Source organism: Terrapene carolina, unplaced genomic scaffold, assembly GCF_002925995.2.
Source record: "Terrapene carolina triunguis isolate 2854851 unplaced genomic scaffold, T_m_triunguis-2.0 Scaffold21, whole genome shotgun sequence".
In the NCBI taxonomy this organism is placed as follows: domain Eukaryota; kingdom Metazoa; phylum Chordata; order Testudines; family Emydidae; genus Terrapene; species Terrapene triunguis.
This window is the reverse complement of record NW_020664372.1, coordinates 35,085,572-35,112,103: the sequence shown is the minus strand read 5'-3', so window position 1 is coordinate 35,112,103 and position 26,532 is coordinate 35,085,572. Positions and strand designations below refer to the sequence as shown.

General features: G+C 40.3%; 1 protein-coding gene across 1 annotated transcript in view; it reads left to right on the top strand.

Moving 5' to 3' along the window:
* The first annotated feature begins 5,324 nt into the window (after window positions 1–5,324).
* GAS6 (growth arrest specific 6) overlaps window positions 5,325–26,532 on the top strand; it is a 72,927-nt gene continuing 51,719 nt past the window's right edge. Inside the window, exons 1-4 of the mRNA XM_026647649.2 lie at window positions 5,325–5,457; window positions 6,108–6,274; window positions 22,613–22,637; window positions 23,407–23,469. Coding sequence (XP_026503434.1) covers window positions 5,388–5,457; window positions 6,108–6,274; window positions 22,613–22,637; window positions 23,407–23,469 — 325 coding nt within the window. The 5' untranslated portion in view covers window positions 5,325–5,387. The remainder of the gene's footprint in view (window positions 5,458–6,107; window positions 6,275–22,612; window positions 22,638–23,406; window positions 23,470–26,532) is intronic.

Below are 26,532 nucleotides of genomic sequence, written 5' to 3'. Positions count from 1 at the left end.
CTGGAACTCTCCTGCAAATATTCTTTGGCCACACAAGAGTAAAGATTTGGCCCAGTGGGCAAAACATTCTATTTATCAAATGTAGGAAATATATTTCTGGCCACCATTAACAAATGTAACTCTTCAGGATATATCTCTAAAATAGAAATTAACTGGGCTTTTTTTCATTAAATTTCTCCAAATAGAATCCAGAATCATGGGCCTTTTTCTGTATTATTTTTGTTTACCTTTTTAATAAGGGAAAAATAGAGTGGATTTAACTTGATTTCAGCAAGGAAAAGATAACTTCCTACTGTTGATAGGAAATGAGTGATTTTAATAAAATGAAGAAATGCTGGCTGATCAGCACAGTAGCTCACTGATTATTTATCAGGCTACACATCTCTTTCAGCTTGTTGTAGGAATTTATCTTCAAGGCAAAATGTATCATCGGGCAGAAATGCTGATCACAGTAGATATTAAAGATTTTGCTTACTTAGCAAACTATCAACCTATTGCTAGATATGTTGTTTTGGAAAACTATTTAGAGTTAGGATGCCATTAAATTATTCCTATTTAATTATAGTAAGGGTGGTGTTTAAACTGGCAAATAAACTATAAGCCACATTCGCAATATGTCCATATCTTCTCCTTACTTTCCCCTTTCCTTTCTCTGTGGATGCCATTATGAGAGTGGTTCCCTAATTCTTTCATAGCATGGAACACATCTCAACACAGAGATCATCATGAGGACCATATCTCCTTCCATTTATGATTGCATAGGCCAACTCCACTCCCACAGGCAACTAACTGCCATCCCTCTGGCAACTAAAGCAATAGTTTACATGAGAAAAGTATTATTAGGAAGACATCTAATGTATTTTTAGATCCTTTTAGTGCAGTTTAGCAGCTGAAAACAAAGGGAGTGCCAGTGCCATGTGAACAGCCAGCTCTGAGGACCATGAGAAAGTGCTACATGGACCAGCGTCTGGGAACTATTGCATTATGACAACCATTTCCTTGTTACCAAAGCCAGTGGAAGGCAAGATGGCACCTGTTTCAAGTGTATATATTTTAAGACATCTTTAGAAAAATCAAAAGTTTGCAAGTTTGAGGGAGAAGGGGACAAATGGGGTCTCATCTGCCCTAAATTGCAAGGGCTTAAATTGCCCAAAATGCTATGGGTGATATTCTGGCTCCGCTGAAGTCAATGGGAGTTTTGCTATTGGCTTCAGTAGAGCCAGAATTTCAATGTACCTAAGCAATTTCTTGTTTGATTACTTCTTAAAGTTAATGAGTACTATAAGCAAGTGAGGGGTCAGGGCCCCATTTCAGAGGCAATGGTGGAAATGCCATTATGGGGTGTGTGTGTTTGTGTGTCACTATGCTCTGTATGTCATGCATTTCAGCTAGTCTCTGGACAAATCTACTTACCACTTTGGGGTTAATATGTTACACACTATAGGGGTTTATATTGATAATTATAGTTTTGCTACAATTTTTTCCTATTTTTTAAATTTCCTTGACAGTTTTTTCTTCTTTTTTTGAACTTCTCAGTAGTAATGTATGGAGAAGTGATATTAGCATTTAGGGGAGGGTATGATGGACATATTGTTCTCGATCAAGAAATAAATTATGCATTTTCTTGTAAAATACTATAGATGAATTTTGCTTAGGGCTGGATAATTGTATGACCCATATTTGTTATAATAAAACTTTGACTTATATGGCACTGATGATGCTCAGCTCCATAATACCTGATCTAATCCAATTGACTGATTGCCCAAGCTGTGTTTGGATTGCAGTTGCCCAGGAATATGAGGGTTGTTTTCCAAGAGTCAAGAGGGGAAGTTGGAGAAAGCAGGCTGGGCTGCTACATTTTTCATGAGAGGGAAAGGAAGAGAAGGGAGTGGAACCTTCCAATTTGTGAAGAGCCGAGCAGCTCCAGCCTGTTCCATTTCCTTCCCCACCTCTCCATTCTCCTCCTCTCCCCTGTTATGAAAAAGTTGCAGTCCATTCTGCTTCCTTCCACCCAATTGCTCACTAGTGGTAAGATCATGGTAGTTGGTCCATGCATAATGTAGTTCCACTGGTCCAAAATTCTGGATTGAGGAGAGCAGTGGGCCATGTCCACTAATCCCTTCCTTCCCAACCGTAGTAGTATCAAATCAGGTGTCCGCAGGCTCGGACTAAGGATTCTGTACTTCAGCACTAGTCTTTTGACCTCAATAATCAGCCCAGGGGCTGATCCCATCACACAACACACTCTACCTCAGGATTTGGCCCTAAAATTACCAGCACATTTGTAATAGTTGAGGTAACCTTGCCTAGAGGGCAAGTGTGTCCCAGAATTATCATCTCGTTTTGCTAATCCCTGAAGCCACTTGTGAATTTTAATTGCAATTCTGACCTCTAATTAAAGGAAATCACAGTGAGCTGAATCCAAGACAGTCTCAGTGGGGACAACTTTAGAGCTTCCTGTCCTTGGAAACTATGGTTTATTTCCCAGCATCAGACTTGGAACTGCAGTTCATAACAGTAAGCAGCAAATTCCAGATCTTAATGTGCTAAGCATATTTTGGCATATTCCCAACTGGTTGTGTGATTAGGTCAAGAATCCTGAATTCTACCTGCTTAGTTGTAAGGATTTTCACATTTAAGTACACTATTTTCCACCATCTTTAAAATTTAAAAATATTCTGATATAATTTCACATTTTTTGCTAAATAGAATGTGGAAAATTTTGCAACTGTAATTTACACAGTTTTGGTAGAGACCAAAGGCTGAAGGAGGAAGGAGATTGAACAATCCTATCATTCAGGGCTGCTGGAACAATTTTTATAGTGGGGGTGCTGAGAGCCATTGAACCAAACTGCAAACCCTGTATATAATGGAAACCACTTCAAGCCAGGGGCAGCACCCCCACCCCTAGTTCCAGCACCTATGCTATCATTAGACTTGGAAGGATTAGATTTTCATTGGTGTAAATGTTGATTTCATCATACGTAAACAAACCAACACAATATTTCCATTGCTAATTGAAATTTACTTCTTCTTGAGAACTTATTAGAGTTTGATATAAGGATATTTACTTCATATATTTTGACATGTGATGTTGCCAATTTGTGTGTTTTTAAACCATTATAAAGCTTTAAATTTTTTTGAATCTCAGCATCTGTTGCCATTAAATAATTGTTTGACTTTCACCAATAATTACTCACAATTGTTAAAATTTAAATAGATAAAAATTGAAAAAAGCTTAAAAATTAACTTCAATAGTATCTGTCAAAATTATAAAAAAAATTAAATCTAAGTCTGCCAAGCCTACCTATCATCTCTAATACGTCAGGTCAGAGGCATTTTGGCCATGTGGGGAAACTGGACCACCTACAGGATAAAGATCTTCAGTCTCCAACAAGGTCAGGCTGGCATTTTTCTTGAGCAACACAATACTTTGTAGGATGGTAAAGAATCCCTGTCATGCACCTAGCTGATGGAGTGCTGTACATGGGAGAATAATTCCTTCCTGACCACCACAGTTGACCATCTTTTATCCTGAAGCATGATTTCTGATCACCCATTTACTCTTATCAGTATCTTAGCTCGCATTATACAACTACATTCTGCAACTACAATACGTTATCACAAAGTTAACCAATTTTTAAAATATCCAGTTACAGCATTTGACTGAATGATGCCCTGTAGCAGCGATTTTTCACAGACCAAGAATACATGGCATAAAGATGAGATATCTATAATTTGTTCAAAATGTAAATATTCCTTTGGGGGTTTTTTGGTAAGGGACCAGGTAAAGAAGAGTGACTGACCAATACTTTTCAGAAGATTGAATACCTTACTTAAATCCCCTCTAAGTCTTTTCCTTACCAGTCTAAATAATACTAAATTTTGTAGTCTCTTATCAAGGATTACCATATTCCTAGCCATCTGTGTTGCCCTTCTTAGCACCTTTGTCTTCTCTGCTATATATTTCTTAATGTGCAGTGACCTACAAGCTCATACATGCAACTGAAGACCTCTGTGCCCAGACAGAACCTCTTTAAAGTCAATCAGGGCATAAAAAAGTGGAGAATATCATTGTTCAATATAGTGTCATTTTAATATTTGATGCATTACTTTTCTATCCTTTTTCATGCCCTTAGAACTAATTTCATGTTTTAACTGCTACTGTGTTCTGGGCAGGAAAGTATATGCATATTAAAATATCTTCTTATATTTAAAAGATTAAAACATCATGTATTGATCAACAAGTTTGGGGAAATGTTTCTGCCTATTTACATAAGCCTGAAAACTGCAGGTATTTTGAAGCATTTACAGCATCACTGTGCTACCTGTCATAATGTAACTGCTGATGAGTCATAAGTGATTGGCAGATATGGGAATACACCATTTTGGTTAAATCAACATCTAAGTAATCTCCAAGTTTTCCCCTTGGAGGCCATTAGCTGAAAATATAAAACTGAAAAGTGGAACCTTTATTTGTGAAGAAAAATATATGGGGAAAAATAAACTAAGCACCCTATTTCAACTAGAATTGGGTTTGGTTTGACCTCTAATTCGCTTTATTCCCACTAATAGTTGTAATCAGTTTACATTTCATCTGATTCCGGGGAGGAACTCTCTCCCCCCCCCCTCAACTTTTTGGGTAAACTTTTAGCTTATCAATATATCTTCCTTTTAGGTATTCGGACAATACGCTGCTCACTTAGCTCTTCTAAATCAGTTAAATCTCAACCCTACAAATATTTACACACGTGCTTTATTTATGCACAAAACTAGCTAGTCCCACTGAAGTAAATCCTCAATGCTGAGCCTTAAACCTGCGAGCAGTTGAGTTCAATGGGATTGCTGAGGTGCATAAAGCTGAGCAGATGCCTCAGTGTTTGCAGAACCGGGGCCGTAGATTTCCAGGGCTCAGGTACTACGGCGACGAATGCAAAACAAGGCGGCGAGTTGAGCGAGAGAGCCGGAGAGGAGATGTAAAGGGGGAGTCCTTGCACAACGCACTATAGCCAGGGATGTTTTTAAAGGAGTCACTAGGGCTGCGTTAGTCACCTGAGGGCCCCGGCAGTTCAGTCCCCGCTGGACTTTCCCTGTGTTCAGCTTGTCTCTATGCGCCCGCGCTCCCTCCATCTCCCGCGGCGCTGCTGCACCGAGCCAGAGGCGATAGGTGTGTCTGCGCGGCGCGGCGCGGCCGGGGGGGGCGGGGGGACTTTCTAAGTGATTGGGCGAGAGGAGCGCGAGCGACTCCCCTGCTGGGCTCTGCTGCAGCTGCTCGCGCGCGCGCTCGCCTCGCTCGCACAGTAGCCGCGCTCTCCCCGCTCGCGCCGGACCGCCCCGCTCCGCTCCTCCTGCTCCCGCCGCCGGTCGCAGCAGGGCACAGCCGCAGCATGCCGCAGCCCGCGGCCGCCCTCGGGGCTGCCCTCCTGCTGGTCCTGCTGGCTACAGACTCCTCGCCGAGTGAGTGCCTCGGGGGCCTCCGTCCAACCCAGGGGGGGAAACCTCGCCCCCCGCCGGGACCCCCCTGCCCCGCAGCAATGCACCAGCCCAGCCTCTGCGACGGTGTGCAGGGGAAAGCAGCAGCTCCCCCTTTTCTCCCAAGGACACCCAGAGAGCGTTTGGCGGGACGGGGGAGGGGATGATGGTGGGACACGGGCATTGTTGCGTGGGCAGGAGGAGTAGTGGGGGGATGGCTGGGGCATTCCTCTGGGGTGCACGTGTGTGGCATTGTTCTAGGGGGCTGGAGGGGCAGGCAGGGTGTGAGCGCACCCCTGGGGCATTGCATGGCTAGGGGCACAGGGGATGCGTGTGGTGCAATGCCGTGTCTGCCCGCCCAGTGTCTGTGGGGGGGCTGGGGAGAGTACGTGCTAGTGGCAGTGCTTTGTGCGGGGTGACTTGGTGTCCGTGCAGCGGCGGTGCGTGTCGCAAGGTGTCTGGAGTGGGGCCGGGCTGTTGTGACACGGGCTCGCCTCTGGGCCGGGCCCCTCTGTGAGGGGTGCCCGCTCGTGGCATTGTGCTCCTGCTCTGTGCAATGTCCAGCCGGCGGGTGGGATTTGATTCCTGTAGTTACCGCTGCTTTCCCCCTCCCCGGTGTTTGTCTGCGGCCGCAGCCGTGCTGCTGAGAGCCCCGGAGGCTGCCCAGTTCTTGCGGCAGAGGCAGCGCCGAGCCTACCAGATCTTCGAGGAGACCAAGCAAGGCCATCTGGAGCGGGAGTGCGTAGAGGAGCTGTGCAACAAGGAAGAAGCCAGGGAAGTGTTTGAAAACGACCCTGAGACGGTAAGAGTGATGAGCGGAGCTGCCGATATATTGGGGTTTTACTGACAATCTCTCGCTCCCCAGCAACAGCTGGAAGGAGGGCGCCAGCTGTCTGCACAGCTGGGGAAGTTGTTTGGGGGAGGAGGCGAACCATTAGATAAATAACTGAAACCACAGCATAACCAGCGCTTCCCTCAGTAGGGTTGTGTGAGTGTTGTCAGGCCAAGCAAATACAGTTAAAAAAAAAAAAGTCTGGATACTGGGCTGACATAATTTTACATGAGATTCATATTTTAAATATCCGTATTCTGCGTTCAGACTTAAAGGGCTAAATTCACCCCTGGTGTAACTCCAGCAAGTCAAGGGAGTTACACCAAGGTGACAGTGTTATAGCATTTTTGTCTGGACACCTTTGTCTCCCTCTTCCCCCTCCGCCCCCCCCCCCATCCCTTGAAACCCAGGACATTTAAAATTGTTTTAGCTATGACCCAAAACAATGTCATAAAAGAAATTTTATGAAGAAATAAATCATAAACATGCTTTAAAACTTTCGAGCCTTTTTTAGTGAGTATTTTGAGTTTGTGGTTTAGGATTGGGATTGCTCTAAATAAGAAGAGGGGAGGCCAGAAATAATGACTTGTATAGCATTTTTAATAACATGGCATTGCTGTAAAACTGCACTGCATCTAGTCACAACCTACAAAAACAAATTGAAGTCCTCATGAATCTTGAGTATTCTGTTTTTGTGGTACTTTGTATGGCTATAGTTGTCTTGTTTTACTAAAGTTTGCTTATTTTCTTTTCCAGTTAGCTTGCACCTTCTGGGTGTGCTGTTTCGAATAGGCTGTCCCCTTTCAGGGGTCAGTTTAGTGGTGGGGAGTGAATTTCTTGGAGATCACATTGAGGCTTGATATTGCACAATGTGTTCATGTTAATGGTTTGATGCTTTCTGAGTGGGAGGAGATACATAGTTCAGGAGTGGGGGTGGGGAGAGAGGGCAGGACTTGGCTTTTCCTCTTGACTTAATGTTTTATATTTAAGTGAAAACATGTCTTGACATGTATACCTTAATAGGCTAACAATGCATTGAATGCCCTACATCCCAGTGCAATGGATAGTTACAAAGTGAAAGTAAAAAGGACTGCAATTTGCAAACACATTCTAATGCTGGTTTTTCTTCTATCTGCAGTTCAGAGTTTAAGATCAAATTCCTATTTAGTTAGGTCCACTAAGTGTCTGTTGCACTACTGCCTGTGTACATACTTTTGCACCTAGATACAATACTGTTTGGTGCTCTGTAAAATATATAGATTGAATGCAGTATAAACACTTATAATGGGGTGTCAGACTGGCTGACACAATTATTTTCCATATTCCCCTTGAGCTAAAATGTTTTAGTAGAATCTTGCACTCATTCAGTGTAGGTGTGCAGAAAAAATATATCCAAAATGTGAACTTTGACCTTCCATAAATAAAGTTAATCTGAGGTCACCACCTGTATTTATTGGATTTTAGCCAAGAAAATTGGCAAGGGTGAGCAAGTGTATGACATACTCACAGACTTGTTCACTGGAAGGGTAGGCTGCTGTAAACATATGTAATGATTATGAAGAATAATACTTGGCACTTATTTCACACTTTTGAAAATTGTAAAGCTTTATTCCTATTATGAAGACCTTGAAGTCATTTGGGTTTTACATCTTATCTATAGCTATAAATAAATTCCCTGACACCTAGCCATGTTATTTAAGCAGCTTTGAATAACAAATATTTTGCAGTTGATAATGCTTTGTTTTATATTTGTGGATTTATTTTATTTTATTGCAGCTGTTTGGTCTCTTTCTAATTTTGAAAAAAAAAACTATAAGGGAATATTGTCAAGGTTACAGGTCTCTAATATTTGTGTCCACTTGCATGTTCTACGTGCACCTAAAATGTTATTTTTTAAAATGCTCCAAGCTCTGCAGGTCCTCTCCTGAGACAGCCACCAGCCCACCCAGAATGCTGAATTTGTTAGCAATTTGCACATGTGGTTCTTGCCTAAGACAAACCTTATGCCCCTTCCAATCTAGTTGCAGATCAATATTTGGCATGGAGACAGCACTTGTTGTGCTGCTGGACAGTCAACTAAGGATTATGGACAGAGGTAAAATACCTATGCTATTATTACTTCATCTATTGGGAGTCTACAGTGCTATATTAATCATAAAGTAGCAGGGATGGATGAAGTCCCATTCAGGGAACACTGTTGCTTCTTTGACAGAGCCTAGAAGATTTTGATGGCCAGTTGTTCCTCATCATTTAGTGCTCTCATCTGTAGAACCACACATGGCTTAATCTTGTCACCTCTCCTTCTTTACTTTTATATGAGGCAACTGAGGGGATTTGCTAGATGCTATGATCTGTGATGTTATTAATACACAGATGACAGTCTTATCCTGTTGACAGAGAGAATCAGGGACCTCTGAGAAACAGCTGTCTCAGACTCAATTCAGGAAAGATGGAAATAAAATTAGATAGCAGTGCATTGCAGTTTGAGTAGTAGCACTAGCTGTGACCTCATCTCTCAGCAGAGGAAGTCTGTCCTCAAGTTGTTCAGGATGGCTGGAGATTGCATCTTTACTTCTTGGATGTGGGCCTAACCACAGTGATCTATGCTTTGGTTGTATCAAGAAGAGACTACATTAGTGCATTCTAGGGATGATCCTGAAGGCTAACCAGTAAGTGTAACTGTTTTAACAGACCCATCTATAAATTGTCAGGACTACATCATTCCAACACTCTGGTTTATGCACTGGGGCTTATCCAGCCCCAGATCTGTTCCAAGCTCCTGATCCTTATCTTTAAAGTGCTAGATGAGCATGGGCATAGTCACATGAATGGCTGCTTCTCATTACACTTTTTGGCATCTAAGGTCTGGTCTACACTACAGTGTTAGGTCAACGCAAGACAGCTTACGTTGACCTAACTATGGAAGTGTCTACACTTACATTTTGCTCCTGCAGACATAACTGCCCTGCTATGCTGACTTAATAACTTCGCTTCTATGAGTGGTGTAGAGTCAAGGTCAATGTAGTTAGGTTGACACAGTGTCAGTATAGACACCACGTTGCTTATGTCGACTATTACTGGCTTTCAATGCCCCACACTGACAATACAATTGATGCAAGCATTCCTGATGAGGACACACACTGCTGACATAAGGAGCAAAATGCAGACACACACAAGCGATGTAATTACAGCAGCGGCTGTATGCTGATATAAGTTAGGTTGTCTTAATTTTGTAGTGTAGACACAGCCTAAGGTTTAGTCTAAACTAAGGGCTTGTCTACACAAGATAGCTAGAGCATAGTAAACAAGGGTGTGAATTTAGTGCTGTCAGGGTTCCTTCCCCACTCTGAACTCTAGGGTACAGATGTGGGAACCTGCATGAAAGCCCCCTAAGCTTATTTCTACCAGCTTAGGTTAAAACCTGGTACGCTGCCACCACCAAGTGATTTAACAAGAAACAGGGAAAGGACCACTTGGAGTTTCTCTTCCCCCCCAAAATATCCCCCCAAGCCCTTACACCCCTTTTCCTGGGGAGGCTTGAGAATAATATCCTAACCAATTGGTTACAAAGTGATCAAAGACCCAACCCCTGAGTCTTTGGACAATGGAAAAATCAGTCAGGTTCTTAAAAGAAGTATTTTATTAAAAAGAAAATGTAAAAATCATCTCTGTAAAATCAGGATGGAAAATAACTTTACAAGGTAATCAGATTCAAAGAGCCCAGAGGAACCCCCTCTAGCCTTAGTTTCAAAGTTACAACAAAACAGGGCTAAACTTCCCTCTAGCAAAGGTAAAATTCACAAGTTGAGAAAACAAATACGCCTTGCCTGGCTGTTACTTACAAGTTTGAAATATGAGAGACTTGTTCAGAAAGATTTGGAGAACATGGGTTGATGTCTGGTCCCTCTTAGTCCCAAGAGCGAACACCACCAAAACAGAGCACATACAAAAGCATCTCTCCCCGCCCCCCCTCCCTGAGATTTGAAAGTATCTTGTCCTTATTGGTCCTTTGGGTTAGGTGTCAGCCAGGTTACCTGAGCTTCTTAACCCTTTACAGGTAAAAGGATTTTGGTGCCTCTGGCCAGGAGGGATTTTATAGTATTGTATACAGGAGGGTTGTTATCCTTCCCTTTATAGTTATGACAAGTGCAGAGTAGCTAGTATGCTTTAACTCCCCACGTGGACATTCTTATTGCACACTAAACCTTGGGCAGTTTAGTTTAATTCATTTCCAAAGTGTAAGCTAATGCGCACAGAGGCACTCTTAGCACTCGGTAAGAGAGACCGCAGGGGGAGTTGGTGCAGAATAGCTAACTACTGCAGGCTTTTTCCTTATGTAGACAAACCATTAGATTTAAAGAAGTGATATGAAATCATATTAGCTAGTTCAGTTTAACTAATGCCTTCAAAAACCTCTAGTCAAGACAAGGCAAGTTGTACTTTAGTATGTGCTAAGCTGGTCAAGTAAAAAGCCTAGATTTCCTCCTAATCCTATAAAGTTTACTCCAGAGCCAATTTTGGATTTTTTCCTTGTGGAAAAATAGCTCTGTTGACCCAATAAACAGAAATGAAACATTTTGACTTGCACCTACAGTAGGTAGGATGACTACACGGTTGTCATTTTGGTGTCTTGCACGCATTGTTTTATTGACCAACCCGTCGGAAACATGCCTGCAAACAGATATTAGCAAAGACGTAAACTCTCTTAAACCTGAATGATGATGTTGCCACATTTGTGATTACTTGCATCAACTGCTAGTCATGTTATACCAGGTAGGGTTAAATAACCATTTATTTGCAAGTAAATACAGCTTTTTGTTTTATATTAGCGAGAATATTGACTAGTCCAAGACTGGGGGAGGGAAGATCATTTGTTACATTTCTAGTCTGAAATTTTTTCCTACCCTTAAAAGAAAACAAGGTTGTAGTATCTGTATGACTATAAATGGTAAAAACAAATACATGCTATGTTGGGATAGTCTTGCAGTCTATCTTTTCGATGAAGCCTATTGCAGCATCTTTATATATTGCTGCAGAACTCCTGGATAGGCTGAAATCTTTTGGCAGGTAAGAGGCCAGTGAAATAGAGAGAATTTCAACAGATAATATTGATGGAGAAAAATAAGAAAGGGAGCGTGTTAATGGAGGAGGATTGCTTCCTAGCGCAACATTTTAAATAAATGAGCTAGGTGTGATAAATAAGGTTGAAGTTGCAAAACATCTTGGATATAGAGATAAGAATGTTATCTTAGTTAACATGTTGATGAGGACCTTTATGAAAGGCAGTAATACACAAATATTTGCCTGTAGTATTCCGTCAGCTACTATTAGCTTGTTAGCTTGCTGATAAACTGCTCTGGAATTTGGCTGAGCTATTCCTAAAATGGAATTTGCACAATTGTATGAGTAGAATGAAGGGTGCAAGGGAAAGAAACTAGCAATTTTTTAGTGAGCATGGATTTCACTTTTTAAAAAGTGTGGTAGGTCAGCTTGGTATGAGGGGGGTTAGGATATAGTCTCTTTTTTTCATCAATTGTTGCTGCTACCGAGCTGCCACAGCAGCTATTTGTCACAATAGTAATTTGTTTTCAGTTGTTGTTACTACCAAGAAATTACTAGTATTTTTGCTGTATACATTTGAAATGTCATTACAGTAGATCTTTTAAGGATTCTGGCCAGATCCTCAGCTGGGGTAAATCACTTCAGCTCTATTGAAATCAATGGAGCTATGTCAGTTTACACCAGCTAAGGATCTAGCCCTCTGTGTTTACTGTGCACATTTAATGTAACATGGAAAACCAGTTAATATTCATTTGTGTGCAGGGTGGGCATCTGATTTCCCAAGTTACATATGGATAAGTCCCACTGTGTATCAAAGGGTTCATATCTTTACAGCCTTTGGCACTTGTGTTTTGGCAGAGATGTAGACAAGAGAACTGGTATAGTTACACAAGGTATGTAGCATAATTCACTGATTGCCTAATGGTTACTTCTAGTGATCGAAAACATAAAATGGTATCTGAGATAAGAAAGCATGAGTTGTCTTTTATCTTCTAATTTTTTCTCCATGTAGAATTTTTTGACATGGATGAAAATTTGGCATTGTTGTTCTAAATTTCTGTCTTCAGGATAGATGTCTGGCATCAGAGAGCATTAGATATAGTACCAGGCAGACTAGATTAGAAGCATGGTTTCAGTTATGAATTTAGCTATAGAGTGGACACATGAAGGCTTGCAAAGAAATAGACAATTTAACTCTTCTAGGAAAAGTATGAATCATAGTGTGTGCCTCTTATCATATTTTTAAAAAACCCTCAACATTCTTTGTGCTCAGCTGAGCTTAACAAGAATTTGTATTTATGAAGCAGGAGCAATGGCCAGTGTATAGTAAAGGTCAAATGTATAGTTCAATTGATTGGTCTTGTTAAGTATGAATGTTTGTTATTGTCCCATCACATGATGTGTACAATACAACATAGTTAAGTTACAAACATAGACTACAGTTTCTGAAACTTTACTCCCCTCTTCTAGGAAGGATGTTGGCAGCTGAAATATTTAGGTCACACTTCTAATAATAGAGATGTAAATATAGATATCTAAATATTAATATCTCATTAGAAAAGTAGGAAGAAATGTAGTGGTGGAAGGAGGGAAGGGGAGCTAAGTGGAGGGATGAGAGGTGTAAAATGTCTTCAGGTTGTGTTAGTGGATATATATAGTCTAGACATGAATAATAGTTATATTATCTTTCAGCCTAGAAGTCCTCATCCCTGTATAGAATATTACTATCTCAATCAAGGCAAAATCTTGCAAGATTTGTTCTAGAAAATCTTTTTAAACTTTTTATATTCTTATAGTATTTTGCTACATTGTAAATGAAGGGCCAAATTTACTGCTGGCATAAAGGGGGCCAGCTCAGTTAAAGTCATTAGAGTGGTATTAGTTTATGCTAATGCTAAATTTATCCAAGAGAGTGTGAGAGTTAGAGGAGAGTTTTGTTCTAATGACCTAAGCTAAGTATACTACAAAATGGAATCCCAGACACAACTGTATGAGATTTATAGATTTCAAGAAAGGAAATTTTGGGGAAATTAAGAAATGTTGTGAACCCAGTGCAGCAGGAAACTATTGGAAGAGATGAGCCAAATTTGCCACTGACTCTACTGGAGTTGTGCCCGTTTGAGCTGCATCCACTTTCACAAGTGTGGAAGAAAGCTGGGAATCCTGAAACACATCATAACTAACACACAATGGACCACAGTTCCTCTGCGAGGAAAAACATGAGAAACTAGAAGCGCCTAGTATGGTGTTATGAGAGACTGTTCAAATATATGATGGAAAAAGGAAACTTAAAATGGAGAATTGTGAGGGAGTGGGATTATACAGGGTTGGAGCAAAGGAAAAAGCACAGGAAAATCAGAATGGGTTAGTGTGATGGTGTGAGCCAAAGAACTCTAAGGATACAATGAACTTTTATAACTATATTGGGGGGTGTGGGGGAGAGTAGGGAATAAATACCAGAGAGAAAACAGGCCCATTAATAAGTCAGGGGAAACAAAATCAATTATGATTCTAAAATGGCAGAACAGCTTTCTTTTTAAATAAAGAGAAGGGGAATTGGACTATTGGGAATTAAGGCAGACACTTAGTACATCTGTTTGATGAAAATCAGGTAAAGAATTACACTGGAAACATTGAATATGTACAAATTGGCAGTTACAGTTTATGTGCTTTCCAGGGTCTTAAATGAACTTAATGAACCATTGACAGTTACTTTTTAAATAGTTATGAAGAACCTGCGAAGCACCAGAGGATTGGAAGGAAACCAGAAAATGTGATACTGTTCTCCTTTAAAATGGAAAAATGTAATCCTGGTAACTATCATCCAACACACCCAACTTCAAACCCTAGTAAGATAATTGAACAAATATTAAGTGACAATATTCCAAGCCACTTGAAACCAGGATTCATCATCTCCTTACATCACTCTTTTTCTCTCATATCTAGTGGAAGCTATTGAACAGATCTCTCCTCCTCCCTGTCTGCTCCCTTCATGGCTGTTTTACTGTGGCAGTCTGTTCCCTAGGCTCTTTGCTTCAGCAATATCCCTGTTAGTGAGGTTCCTTTTTTCTGTTTCCTTGATTATAAACTGTGAAACCCAAAGAAGGAGAGGCTTGAGAAGCTGAGGAAAAAGAGCAAGTCTTGGTGTCCTGCCCACACTAAGGCGCCTTGTGCTGCCTGCCAGTGTGGGACAAAGGGAACCTAGCTGAAGAGAAGGAGGGAGAAATGAATGGGAGGCTGCAACTGGGCTGACCATCATTGTTCTGAATGACACCTGGTGGTGGCGCTTTTCAGGACAGCACGCATCAGATTTACTCCTGGAAGAGTGTTCCAGTGAGTTCCAGAACAGTTCATCAGCATTGAACGGGGAAGGAAGGATGGCTTTTTTCTTTGAGAGGCTGGACTGGGACCCAGGAGATCTAGGTTTAATTCTTGGCTCCACCACAGACTTTCCAGTGTGACCTTGGGCATGTTGCTGAACTTCCCTATTCCTCAGTTGTCTGTCTGCTCTGAGACTAAGAGTATGTCTACATTGGTACTTCTGTTGGTAAAACTTTTGTTGGTCGGGGTGTGAAAAAAAGTTTCACCAACAGAAGCACCGGTGTGGGCACTGCTATGTCAGCGGGAGACTCTTTTCTGCTGACATAGCTATTGCCACTCGTTGGGGGTGGTTTAATGATGCCAACAGGAGAGCTCTCTCCTGTCGGCAAAGAGCGGCTATATGGGAGACCTTACAGCAGTGCAGCTGCGGCGGTACAGCTGTGCCGCTGTAAGGCCTGTAGTGTAGACGTAGCCTAAGTCTATTCATGTGGTGAAGTGCTCAGGTTCTGCAGTAATGAAGGTTTAAATTAAAAAACCCTATGTGTAAATAATAGAAATAAGAGCAAAACAATAAAAGATATTAACTCACCTTCCTTATCTTTCGAATATTTTGGGACCCACACAGCTAAACAACACTGTATACAACAAAGGAATAAAATCAATAGATTAAGGGAATGTGATAGATGTAGTGAAATGTATCTGTACTTCAGTAAAAGATTTAATACAGTGTTCTCTGAGACCTGACTTGAACATTTAATTCAGAATGGATGGGATATGTGCCTTGTCATTCTGTTTGAAGTATGACTGGATGATCCCAAAGAGTAACGATAAATGGTAATGTATCAAGTTGAGGGGAAATAACCTTTTTGACTACACCAGGGATAGTTATGTCCAGTTTTTTTAACGTCATTATTAATGATCCAAAGAGGGGTAAACAATAGATTAGTTAAATTTACAAATAATACACATTGGGATGTGTTGCAACTAGAGAGGATGCAGCGCAGTACTAGGGATGATTTGTAAAGAGGTTAGGTAAATAGAGACTGGAGAACAAATTAAATTCATCCTTTTAAAATTGCAGGTTATTATAGCTGAGGAAAAATATGGTACCAGTGGAAGATAGGTAGACTCCCCATGGAAGTGATAGAGGAATCCTCATGGCATGAGTAATTTAAAAACTGGACTGGATTAACATAGTTTATAACCAACCCAGTGGAGACAGACTGCAATCCAAAATCATTAACAAAGATCCTAGCATTTGGACAGGGGGATCATTCTACTCCATTTCAAATAATTATTGCCCAATCAAGAATGGTCTTAGACTGCCAGTAGAAACCCTCATTATTTGCTGTTTGCCTTCTGTTCAACAATGAGCCATGTGGCTGTTTCTTTCTTTTCTTTCCGTTTGTTACTGTCTTGATATTATTTTCTTTAATTCATGCAAACTTGGTTTTGTGGTTGTTGTTTTATTTTTTATTTTTATTTTAATTTTTGACCACAAAAATCCTTGACTGGCGCTCAGAATATGCTGTTTGGAAACAGTCCTGTGTCTCAGTGAGAGAAAAGATGTTTTAAACTTTGGCTTCCAGCTTCTCTGGTTCTATAGCGACACCTTGTATTCCCTTAGAATAGAAACACAACTGCTGGTGCTAGAAATCCTTTTCTTAAATGTATGTTATAGTAAAGGTGAGTGGTTTATTGGGCAAAATCAGCAACTCAGTGGAAGGGACAGTCATACTATTTGTGCTATGGGATAGTTGTGCAGTGTGGAATGGACATTTAACAAACAGGCACTGTGCCCAAGTGGCACCCAAAGAAGATATAAGTTTGTGTTGTGGTGGCAGTACTGAAGGCGGATCGAAACTCTAGTTGGGTGTTGAGCTGATTTGCTAGGTCCTGTAAAGTGTTGTTTGATCAAAAATTACACAAAGAAATGCTGTGAACTATTTATGGGCCTGATTCTGCAATATGCAGAATACCTCTCAGGAGTTTCTGAATATCCTCAACTCCTACTGAAGTTAATAGGAGTTAATAAGGCTCAGCAGCTTGCTGTAGAGGCTCAACCCTTTCCAGGGCTGAGCCCTTTGTGACCATAATCCATGACTGGGCTGACAAGCCATTTATGAGAAAGAAGGCTTGGGCACTCAACAAGGTATTCGCTCAAGCTGAATTTACATACGCCTCTACCCCGATATAACACGAATTCGAATATAACGCGGTAAAGCGGTGCTCTGGGGGGGCGGGGCTGCGCACTCCGGCGGATCAAAGCAAGTTCGATATACCGCGTTATATGTGAAACCGTGTTAAGATTTTTTGGCTCCTGAGGACAGCATTATATCGGGGTAGAGGAGTATTTGATTGGAAATTATTAATTATAGCACAGTTTTATTTAATGATGTTGTTAGATTTCAAGCAAACCTCCTCCTTTTCCCTTTATGCATGGGAATTTTAGGGCTATAGTGCTGAAGTTGCACCCTTAAAATTTGTGCAATAATTTGCTGACACAAATCTCAGTAGTTAAATGATTGCTGGTATCATTGTAGGCAAAAGTCAGCCAGTTGGACTTGTAGCTAGACATAATGACTTACATTTGCACTGGCTAGTCATTTGCAAGTGTAAAACAAAAAAATGCAAGCACATAGTTTGGAGGCGCAAATTACATTTGTAAAGCAGGAGGCTATGCCACGTGGATGTTTTTTCTAAAATATATGTTGCGGAAATTATTTTGGGGAAGTTCTATGGCCTGTGTTATACAGGAAGTCGGATTAGATTATCACAATGGTCCCTTTTGGTTTTGGAATCTATGAATCCTAGATGAAAACCTACTCGATAAAGAGAAAGTGGAAGGCAAGATCCATGTAAGGTTTTGAATATCAGTAAATGGTGCAGGGGTTGTCACTTAATTGTAAAATGTTGCAAGTAGACCAGAAAACCAAACAAATTCAATTTCAAGTTATTGTGCTGATTCCATGGGTCTACAGAGTACCTATCCTGATGAAGGTCGATAAGATGGTTCCCTTCTTCTGCTAGGGAAAGCATGGTATTCTGATGCAGGTTTTGTTGTGCTGCATTTTGTTTCCTGAGGGTAAAAAAAAGCTAGGCTATTAAAGCGGAGGTGCAAAGAAAAAGTAAATTGGCTTTTATGTCCTTTTATGCTTAGTTTGTGAAGTCTAAAGTAGGCCTGAGACGATTCTTTCTCCCCTCCCCCGCTTTTTGTTGTTGTCTAACATTAGAAATTCAGATGTTGTCTCACTTGAAAGACTGTGTCCCTGTCTACATTGGGAAAATGTTCATAAAACGGCCCACTTTTGCTAACACTGTTTAGTAGACCTGCTGGTGTTAACAACATTGGAAGCCCTAGTGTAGATGAACTCTCACCCGCTGCCACCAGTGTTTAAGCGCTGTGTTGATTAGACCCGGCTCTGATAAGGGTTACATGATATGACATTAAAACAAAACAGAGGCAATTGTTAGACAATCTACTCTAGGGATCCCAATATTGCTGACTTAGTGTTAGCCACAGTGGAAAAATTTCCCTCTTATAGGCAAAGTCTTGGTTATGCTTTCAGAAGAGCTATTTATATACTGTGACTTACCTAAGGACTGCTTTCTGAGTTGATGTTCTTCCATCTTCTCTAAAAATGTGGTGGGACAAATATGACGCTGGTGTAACTTCACTAGCTTTGGGGTGGTAATGCCAGAGATGAGTTTCATGCAGTGGATTTAAAATAAACTGAAGTAAAAATACCAAATACCTATAAAAATTCTTCTACCGTGGAATGATGGAAACAGAAAGTGGAAAAGAAATTGTATTCATCACATTGAAAGACTCATTTTTTAAATAGTATTTAAATCTCCTGAGTTAAAAATGAGTCTGTATCTCCTGGACCGTGAAGAAAAGGTCTCTTTCTCTTGAACTCAATGGAAGAAGGCAAGCAAGAGCCTGTCTGGAGAGACTGGCCCTATGCCATAGTTTCCACTTCAGTGGAGGGGAGGAGACTTGGATCATGTGAGACCTCTCCTGGACCTTCTCCTCTCCTCCTTTTTCTGTTCCTACCTGAGATCTGTGCTGAATCAGTGCGGGGGCACATGTCACATTGTAAACTGCTTATTTACAGATGACACAGGCAACACTGGATACTGCAGGTTATGCAACGCCATCCTTGGAAGTCGAGGCTTCCCTAGGTACAAAAGTAGGTTGATTGACAAGTAGGATCCAGACACAATGAGACATTGTATTGAGCCACAAGTAAGAGGCATTAACATTTTGTCTGTTTTGATGGGAGCACACAGAGTTTGGAATTGTTCATACCTGCACTGATGGAGGCCATTCTCTGATGGAGGTTAACAGTTCCGTCATGCAGGGCTGGAGTGTGCTTGCCTTCCCCTCATTTGGAGTGGGATATTATTGACGGATGGGATAGTTATGCTGACTGGTGAGGTTGACAGTATAACTATACGCGTTATGGTCTGGAAGATGTTTGTGTATAATTTTGGGTAAATAAAGCATGTGCCTCGTATCTTTTTTTTTTTATTCCAACAGTTACTGTAAAAACAAATCCAAGGGAAAGGGGTGACAATATGTCAGGGTTAATTCCATTCTTTAGAGTCCTAGCTGGAAACTAACATTGACTGTACTTATGTGGTTAGTTTTGCCACTGGAGTGGCCACAAAAGGATCAGCTAATAAATTGTTGCTATTGATGCTATAGATACTACGTGGCTTTCTGGATCGTGAGATGTCAACAGACTAATGTTTAAGTCAGCTAGTTCAAAACTAAACAATGCATTGAGTGCATCTCTCACCACACTTTTTAATATTATGGATATATTAGCAAGCCACAAAATATTTCTTTGTATTATTTTTGATTCTTATAAGATCCTGAAAATGGAATGGAAGACTTTTATTTTGCATACTTTTTGAGGTGTGTGTGTGACTATTTAGTAGGGGCTTGATCCTGCAAGGAGCTCAGGGCCCTCAACTCCCACTGAAATCCATGGGAGTTGAGGGTTCAGAGCACTTTTCAGGTTTGGGCCATCAGAATCTATGAAATGGGGATATAGAGCTCAGTGCTCATGCTAGAAAACAGGTAAGTTTCACTGTATTATTCTACAGACTAGAAACATTTCAAAGCTTTAATAATACAAAGTTCTAACCAGTGCTCCTGCAAAACAATACCACCTTGACATTAAGTCATTTTCTGTTCTAATGATCGGAAGTAATTCAGCATTCTTTTTGGGTTAATCCTTTGGTTTAACCAAAAACACAGAACCACTAGCTCTTTGGAAACTTGCAACAATGGAAATTCACCTGGACGTGGTGGATGGGGAAGTCATTTTCACCTCCGCTCTTGTTATTACTTTAATTCATTGTTCTTACAGCTCAGAACTAAGCCCATTAAATAAAAAGTTAAACCATCATGAGCAAATTATATTAAAACCCATAGTCAGTCTCGTTTTTATTTAAAATTGGTTCACTCTTTGTCACACTTCAAAGAGGTCCTCTACATCTGAGAGGTAATATTGATCTTTATTATTGATAAGGGAGGAGTTTGGTGTAAAATAAATAAATGGGCCATTGGAGGAAGGGAGAAAAGAGTTTAAAATTATATTGCAGACTTCAGTTGAAATTAGTTACTTAACCTGTATGTCTCTGGACCACAGCTTATAGTGGACAAACATCTGGTCAGTTTCATTTTGTTGCTGTTTGAAAAGCCCTGAGCAGTAGCAGAGGCACAGTTTTGTCCACAGACTCAGTAAACCAGCATTGCATTAGTTTACGCTGAATTTGTGTTTAGAAGGTTATGTTTGCAACCAAAACAGCTAATAATTTTTAAATGGAAGTTTGGATTCTGAACAAGTTGATGGTACTTTCCCAATATTCTTCTTGCTCATCACAGGTAAGTAGGTTAGTGGATTTTTCTGCCCTGCTTCTTCTTGTAACAGAGCTCCAACAGTCGTAATAGCAGCCAACTTAGATGAATGTACATGAAACATGCCACTTCTGTCCCTTTTGATTCACTTCAAATATTTATTTTTGCCAGTAAATTGATTGGGCTGGTGTCTGTGGTAAACAAATGGAAAAACATCCCCATTTTTCACAGCTGTAGGGTAACAAAGGGGAAAGATTTAAAGAAAATTTCAGATCATTCCATCATATACATACATCTTTTACAATTCAAGTACTGACTGTGGCTCAGTATGTTGTTAAGTGCACATCCTGGTGCTCTTTGAAGTACTTAAACTGTTAGTGTGAAAATCAAAATAAATACAATTTTTGCTCCATGTTTTTCAAAGCTTTGATTTCTTACTGTGGCTGAAAAGCAGTAAAAGTATCCGAAAACCAAAGAAACCTGGTCTAAATGTTATGCTAAGGACCAGATTCTGAGGTCCTCACTGAGTCCTTAGTGACCCAGATTTTTAGTGATTCCATTGAGAGTGCAAGTGCTCAGCAGTTCTTGGCCCTGTATGTCCTTTTAATCTGAATGTGCTGCAGCTTTAACTAGTCTTTACTGAAGCTTCTTTGATTTTAGGTTATGAGATCATGTGGTTGTGTTTCAGCAAATGGAGCTTGTTCACCAAAAGCTTTTGATCATCTAGATAATGCAAAATTATTCTAGATTTCATGACCTAGTTGGTCAATTGGATTGCAGCTGACAGTCCATGGGTGTTGTATCAGTGTGTGTATAATGCATGTGTGCATGTGGTAATGCGCACACGCATATGTAATAGGAGTTTAGAGTAGTTTCAGAATCTTGGGAATTCTGCTGCCTAAACGGATCTTGTGGCACACAAGATAATTACAAAACATGTCGTCAAACCCATTTCAACCTCACTGTAGATACTGGAATTGTACTGAAATCTTTCAAGTGGCCTCACAAAGACCGACAGTTACATGTAGGATATCGTGATCATTGGGGGAAGAGTATGCTTAACTCAAGCAACAAAATTTAAATCCCTGAAATTGTCAGTACTTTATCCTGAGTCATCCTGTTAACCTTAGTTTTAACAATATTTTAAACTAACAATTTAAAGTAAAAGTATTAAGGGCGATGTAACATTGTAAAGAGATCTTTTCTGTAGCTACAAGTTTTGCCGATTTTTTTCAAAGACCTCTGAAGGCAATTTGTGGCCTATATAAAAAATGCATTGTAAAAAATATATTGACCATTCTGAACTAGTGTTTCTCAATAACTGTTCCATGGACTGGCGCCGGTCCCTGAGATCTCCCTGACACAGTTTAGGAAGGCAGCAACCTGGTCCCTGGTATGAAAAGGGTTGAGAAACACACTGTTCTAAACCATGCTGCTGTGGTGCATCCCCATATTTGCATGCTCAGAGTGTTCTTTTCTTTCAACAGATATTGTTAGCTGTATACATTACTGGGCAGTTTTATAAGGGAAGCTCTTCAGAGTAATAGTGTGCTCCTCGTTCTAGAGGCAAAGGCGAAATGTAGGCTTTTACTCTAATGGTTAAGGTGATGTCAGAGTTCTGCTGTTGCAGAGCGACTCCAAAGAGGGGGCAGTGGGTGACTAAATGATTCTGTACTTTTCCCTCTGGTTTTTATCCCCAGATACCTCTTACTTCCTCTACCTCATGCCATGATCAGCATCTTTACTTCTTGGATAGTGGGTAAGTGGCTTCCTGTTCAGTCACTGCCAGTGCCACTTCATAGGTCAGCTGTCAAAAAATTCTTTGAGACAAACCATTTTTTCCCCTTCCCCCTTCAGATCAAAGTAATCCGTTCCATTATCTTCTGTCTTCATTGGCCCAGGGCAAAAGAAGTTAAGAGTCCTACGTTTGGACCCCGTTGTGCCGCCACCAGGCTAGACCATCAAACTAGCAGCAGCAGTTAAAAATTAATAAAATTGATAATAAAAACGAATATTATTCCAATAAATCTTTGCTTTTTTTCTTTCTCCCACAGGACTATTTTTACCCGAAATACTTGGGTGAGTTACAGTTATTACTTTCACTTTTTGGCAGTGCTGGTATGTGTGCCTAACATTGGAACGTGGGACAGCCAGTCTGTCCAAAAGAATGTAATAGAGATCCTCTATTCCATCCTGAAATAGAACCAATTGCTCCTCATATGATTTTAAAGTGGGTATATTTTATTTATATCTATAGAATGACATACACAAACACTTTATATATATATAAAGTGTATGTTTAATGTTGCATTTATTTCTGTAGTTTACATCAAGAGTAAACAGTTTGCAGTCTTCTACAGTGCATACACTTTTTAATAGTTTAGTTTTGAAAGTATTTTTTAAATAAGAGGATTAGCTTGCAGACCTCTTGCTTTTTACATTCTGTGTATCATTGTCATACCACCACATTGCTTTACATTTAGTATTTAACATTACATATATCAACAGTTTTAGAAAACTCTATATGCTTTTTAGATTTGAGAGAAATCTTTTCTATTTAGTAAGTCAGCCTTTAGTAGCTACTAAGGTCCTTTTAGCACAATAGTAGCATCTGGTAGAATAATCATATTGTACAGTAGAATTATAAACTGTTCAACTGAACATCAGAGCTAAAATATTTATATGAACTAAGAAGAATTTTTAAGGCATCTGAAGGGCTGCAGTTTAGCATGGATTTTGTACCTACCCTCCAGAACCTTGCTTAACGAAACATCATCAGGCCAGATATCAATTTACACACTGTTTCAGCTGGCACATAATAATAACAATTTCATTTTCTGTTCTTCAGCTTGTATTGACAAATTTGGGTCACCGTATACAAGAAGTCCAGATTTCCTTACATGCGTTCATAGTAAGCATTTTTCATATTGTATATTACAACTAAACATAACAGTCATTTGGTTTGAGGTGGGGAGGCACCTCAGTCATCTCCATTCTGATAGAACTTTAGCACCCCTCCTACCCATTTGCTTTCTTGAGGACCTTATGTCATGTGTAGCACCCTTCCAGCTGAAGGACCAGTTGAGACTTTATTCCTTTCAGAATCCATTAATGCTGCTCCTTCGTCTTCCAAAGGGTTCGTGTTTAGCGATGCAGGGCATTTTTTCTCCCCCGCTTTCTCAAGGGCTGAGAAATCTGGGAAGCAAGAGACAAGAACTAGGATTTACAATTCGGTCTTTCCCTGGGCTTGGCTCCTCACTTTAACTTCTTTTTCTAAGGAAAGGAAAAGAAAGTTTGGTTCTTCTCTGCTAAGCCTGAATTTCACCTTAAGACATTTTAAATCTATTAGTCTTTAAGGTGCTACCGGACTCCTTGTTGTTTTTGTGGCTACAGACTAACATGGCTACCCCCTGATACTTAAGAGGGACTTTGGTGACTTTCTGCACAGGGTGAATTTCATCCATCACATGACAAATTTCTGTGTTGTATGAAAAGCTGCCAAATCACATTTATTCAGGTCATAAGTAAAAAGATGGGTTTGTCAACCTGAAAACTCAACTTGGAATCATGTTGAAAGTCAAGCTGGGTTCTTTCTGGCCTGTGAATTTATTAATGATAAAGATTCTGCAGTTGGAATTTAGTTAACCATTATGTTAACTATCCAGTTTCCTCTCCCATAGCTATGTTGGCACCATAGTGCTAAGAATATAATGTAGCAAAAAAAAATTTCACTCATGTAAGCAGATACAATTCTAAATATACCCGGGAAGCAAATCAGCTGAGTAAACAGGCATTATTTATAGCTAATCACTTTAATTTTTCCTCTGTATTTCAGTGTCTTATCATGGTCCAGTTTGGTTGGTAGGATTTCATGACCAATGTTAGGGAGTTAGTCACAAAAGAGGGATACAATTACCACTTCACTAAGTTTTCAAGGTTAAAAGCCATTAGCACTGCAACAGCTTCCCTAAACTGTTGACAGAGTTGGCTGTATCTGAACTCCAAGACTAATAAGCAAAAATGTAAGACCTGAATTTACAAAATTCAGCAACATGACTTACATAATGTAAAAGAATCATCTGAATAATTCATAAATGTTTTAGAAATATTGGGCCAAAGGGCGTTTACCTGTGTAAGGATGAATAAAAGCTGAGGAAGGGGCTAAGAATTTGGCCAATTGTAGATAAAGAGGTTTAGCACTATAATCATATATATTCTTTCCAGTTTAAAATCCAGAAATGTTTAAAACAGAGGGCATACAAATGTAATGAACTAATGGCTGGATTGTGGCCAGCCATTGCTTGGGTACACAGGGGTAGGGAAGAGGGTGTGGAAGGAGCCCCTCCATCTTATATCTACTCTCAGAATTTGCTATCATTTTAGTCCTTATGCTCACCTGACCACAAGGACTCCATAAGTCTGACACTTCTCAATGACCTCATTTCTGTGTCAAAACAAGATGGTAGAGGGTCTCTTCAACATAGCAGACAAATGTATAACAGGATCCAATGGCTGGAGGTTGTTGCTAGACAAATCCAGACTGGAAATAAGGTGCACACTTTTAACAGTGAGGGTAATTTAACCATTGGACCAGCTTACCAAGGGATGTGAAGATTCTCTGTCATGTAAAATCTTTATAAGAGTCTTTCTAAAAGATGCTGTAATTCAAACAAATTATAAAATTGATGCTGGAATTACTGGGTAAATTCTATGACTTGTGTTATGCAGGAGGTCAGACTAGATGATGTAATGGTTCTTTCTGGCCTTAAAATCTATGATTATGCTTTTTTTTTTTTTAATAATGAGGCATGTAGATGATGTCGTTTTTGTAACTTGACAAATTCCCAGTGCAGTTTTAATTCAAAAAGTTCATAAATCTCAGAAGATAAATTTAGAAGTCACAAGTGGCAATTACTATTTTCAGACTTTCAACTATTTTCAGACATCGTTTTGATGTCAATTTTGAAAAAGAACTAGAAGTTTATAAATTAGGGTGTGATACCTGGATACGAGGAAAGAGAATACTTGTGCTAGGAGATCTAAATGGATGGAGACAAAGGCCCTGAGAGCCTGATTCTGTTTCCTGTTATACTGATGTAAATCGGGAATAATTCCAATGAAGTTGTTGGAATTACACTGTTGCAAAACTAGTGCAAGAGCCTAGTCAGACCCTGTGTTACACACAAACCAATGTGGGAAAAGGAACAAAGCATCCAGCACAATGTTGGCACTATACAAAGAATAAAGTAGTTAATTCTTCCACTCCCAGTGGGTTTGGACTTATTTTATTGTCACACTGTATTTCTCCCATTTTGCTCTGCAGAACAGGTAGGGATGGAGTGTGTAGGAAAAGATGCAGAGGCCGGGGATCCTCTGAAAATTTGGGCACCAACCCTGTCCGTTCATTTTGTCTACTAGGCTCCTCTGAAGAGCATCACAAAGTGTACAAGGCTAGTTAATGCTGCTTTGAACAATGTTAAGCTTACTGTACACAAGCTTTGGTCTGCATAGGGAAAGGAACATGCTCAGAGCTGCTGTTTCTTGGCTTGTTTCCCTGCTCCCTGACCACTCCTTTCCCTCCGCTCCCCCCCCCCTTCACTATGGCCTGTCAGCTATGCAGAGACTTTCTGGAGGGGACATTGGCAGGTGTGCATGTGTGGTGTGCAGCCTGTATAGGTGCTTTTTCCTAGTGTGCAGCCTTCCTCATGCCCTTTCAATGGGTTGGGTTTGCTCTGCTCTGCAGAGGTGGGGGGAGGGAAGACATTTAGGCCTTGTTTGTGATTGAGTGTCCTTGATTATCACTGTGAGCCTTTCAAGGAGGGCTAGGTGCAAAGGCTTTGGCTAGTGATTCTCAGACATTCTTGGCATTTCAAGACAAACTATTACAAATATGTATTCCTATGGCAGCAGGCTAACCACATTCCATTCCCTAACAGTTCTCTAGTGCCTTCCTCCCTCTCTCGCAACAGAATTA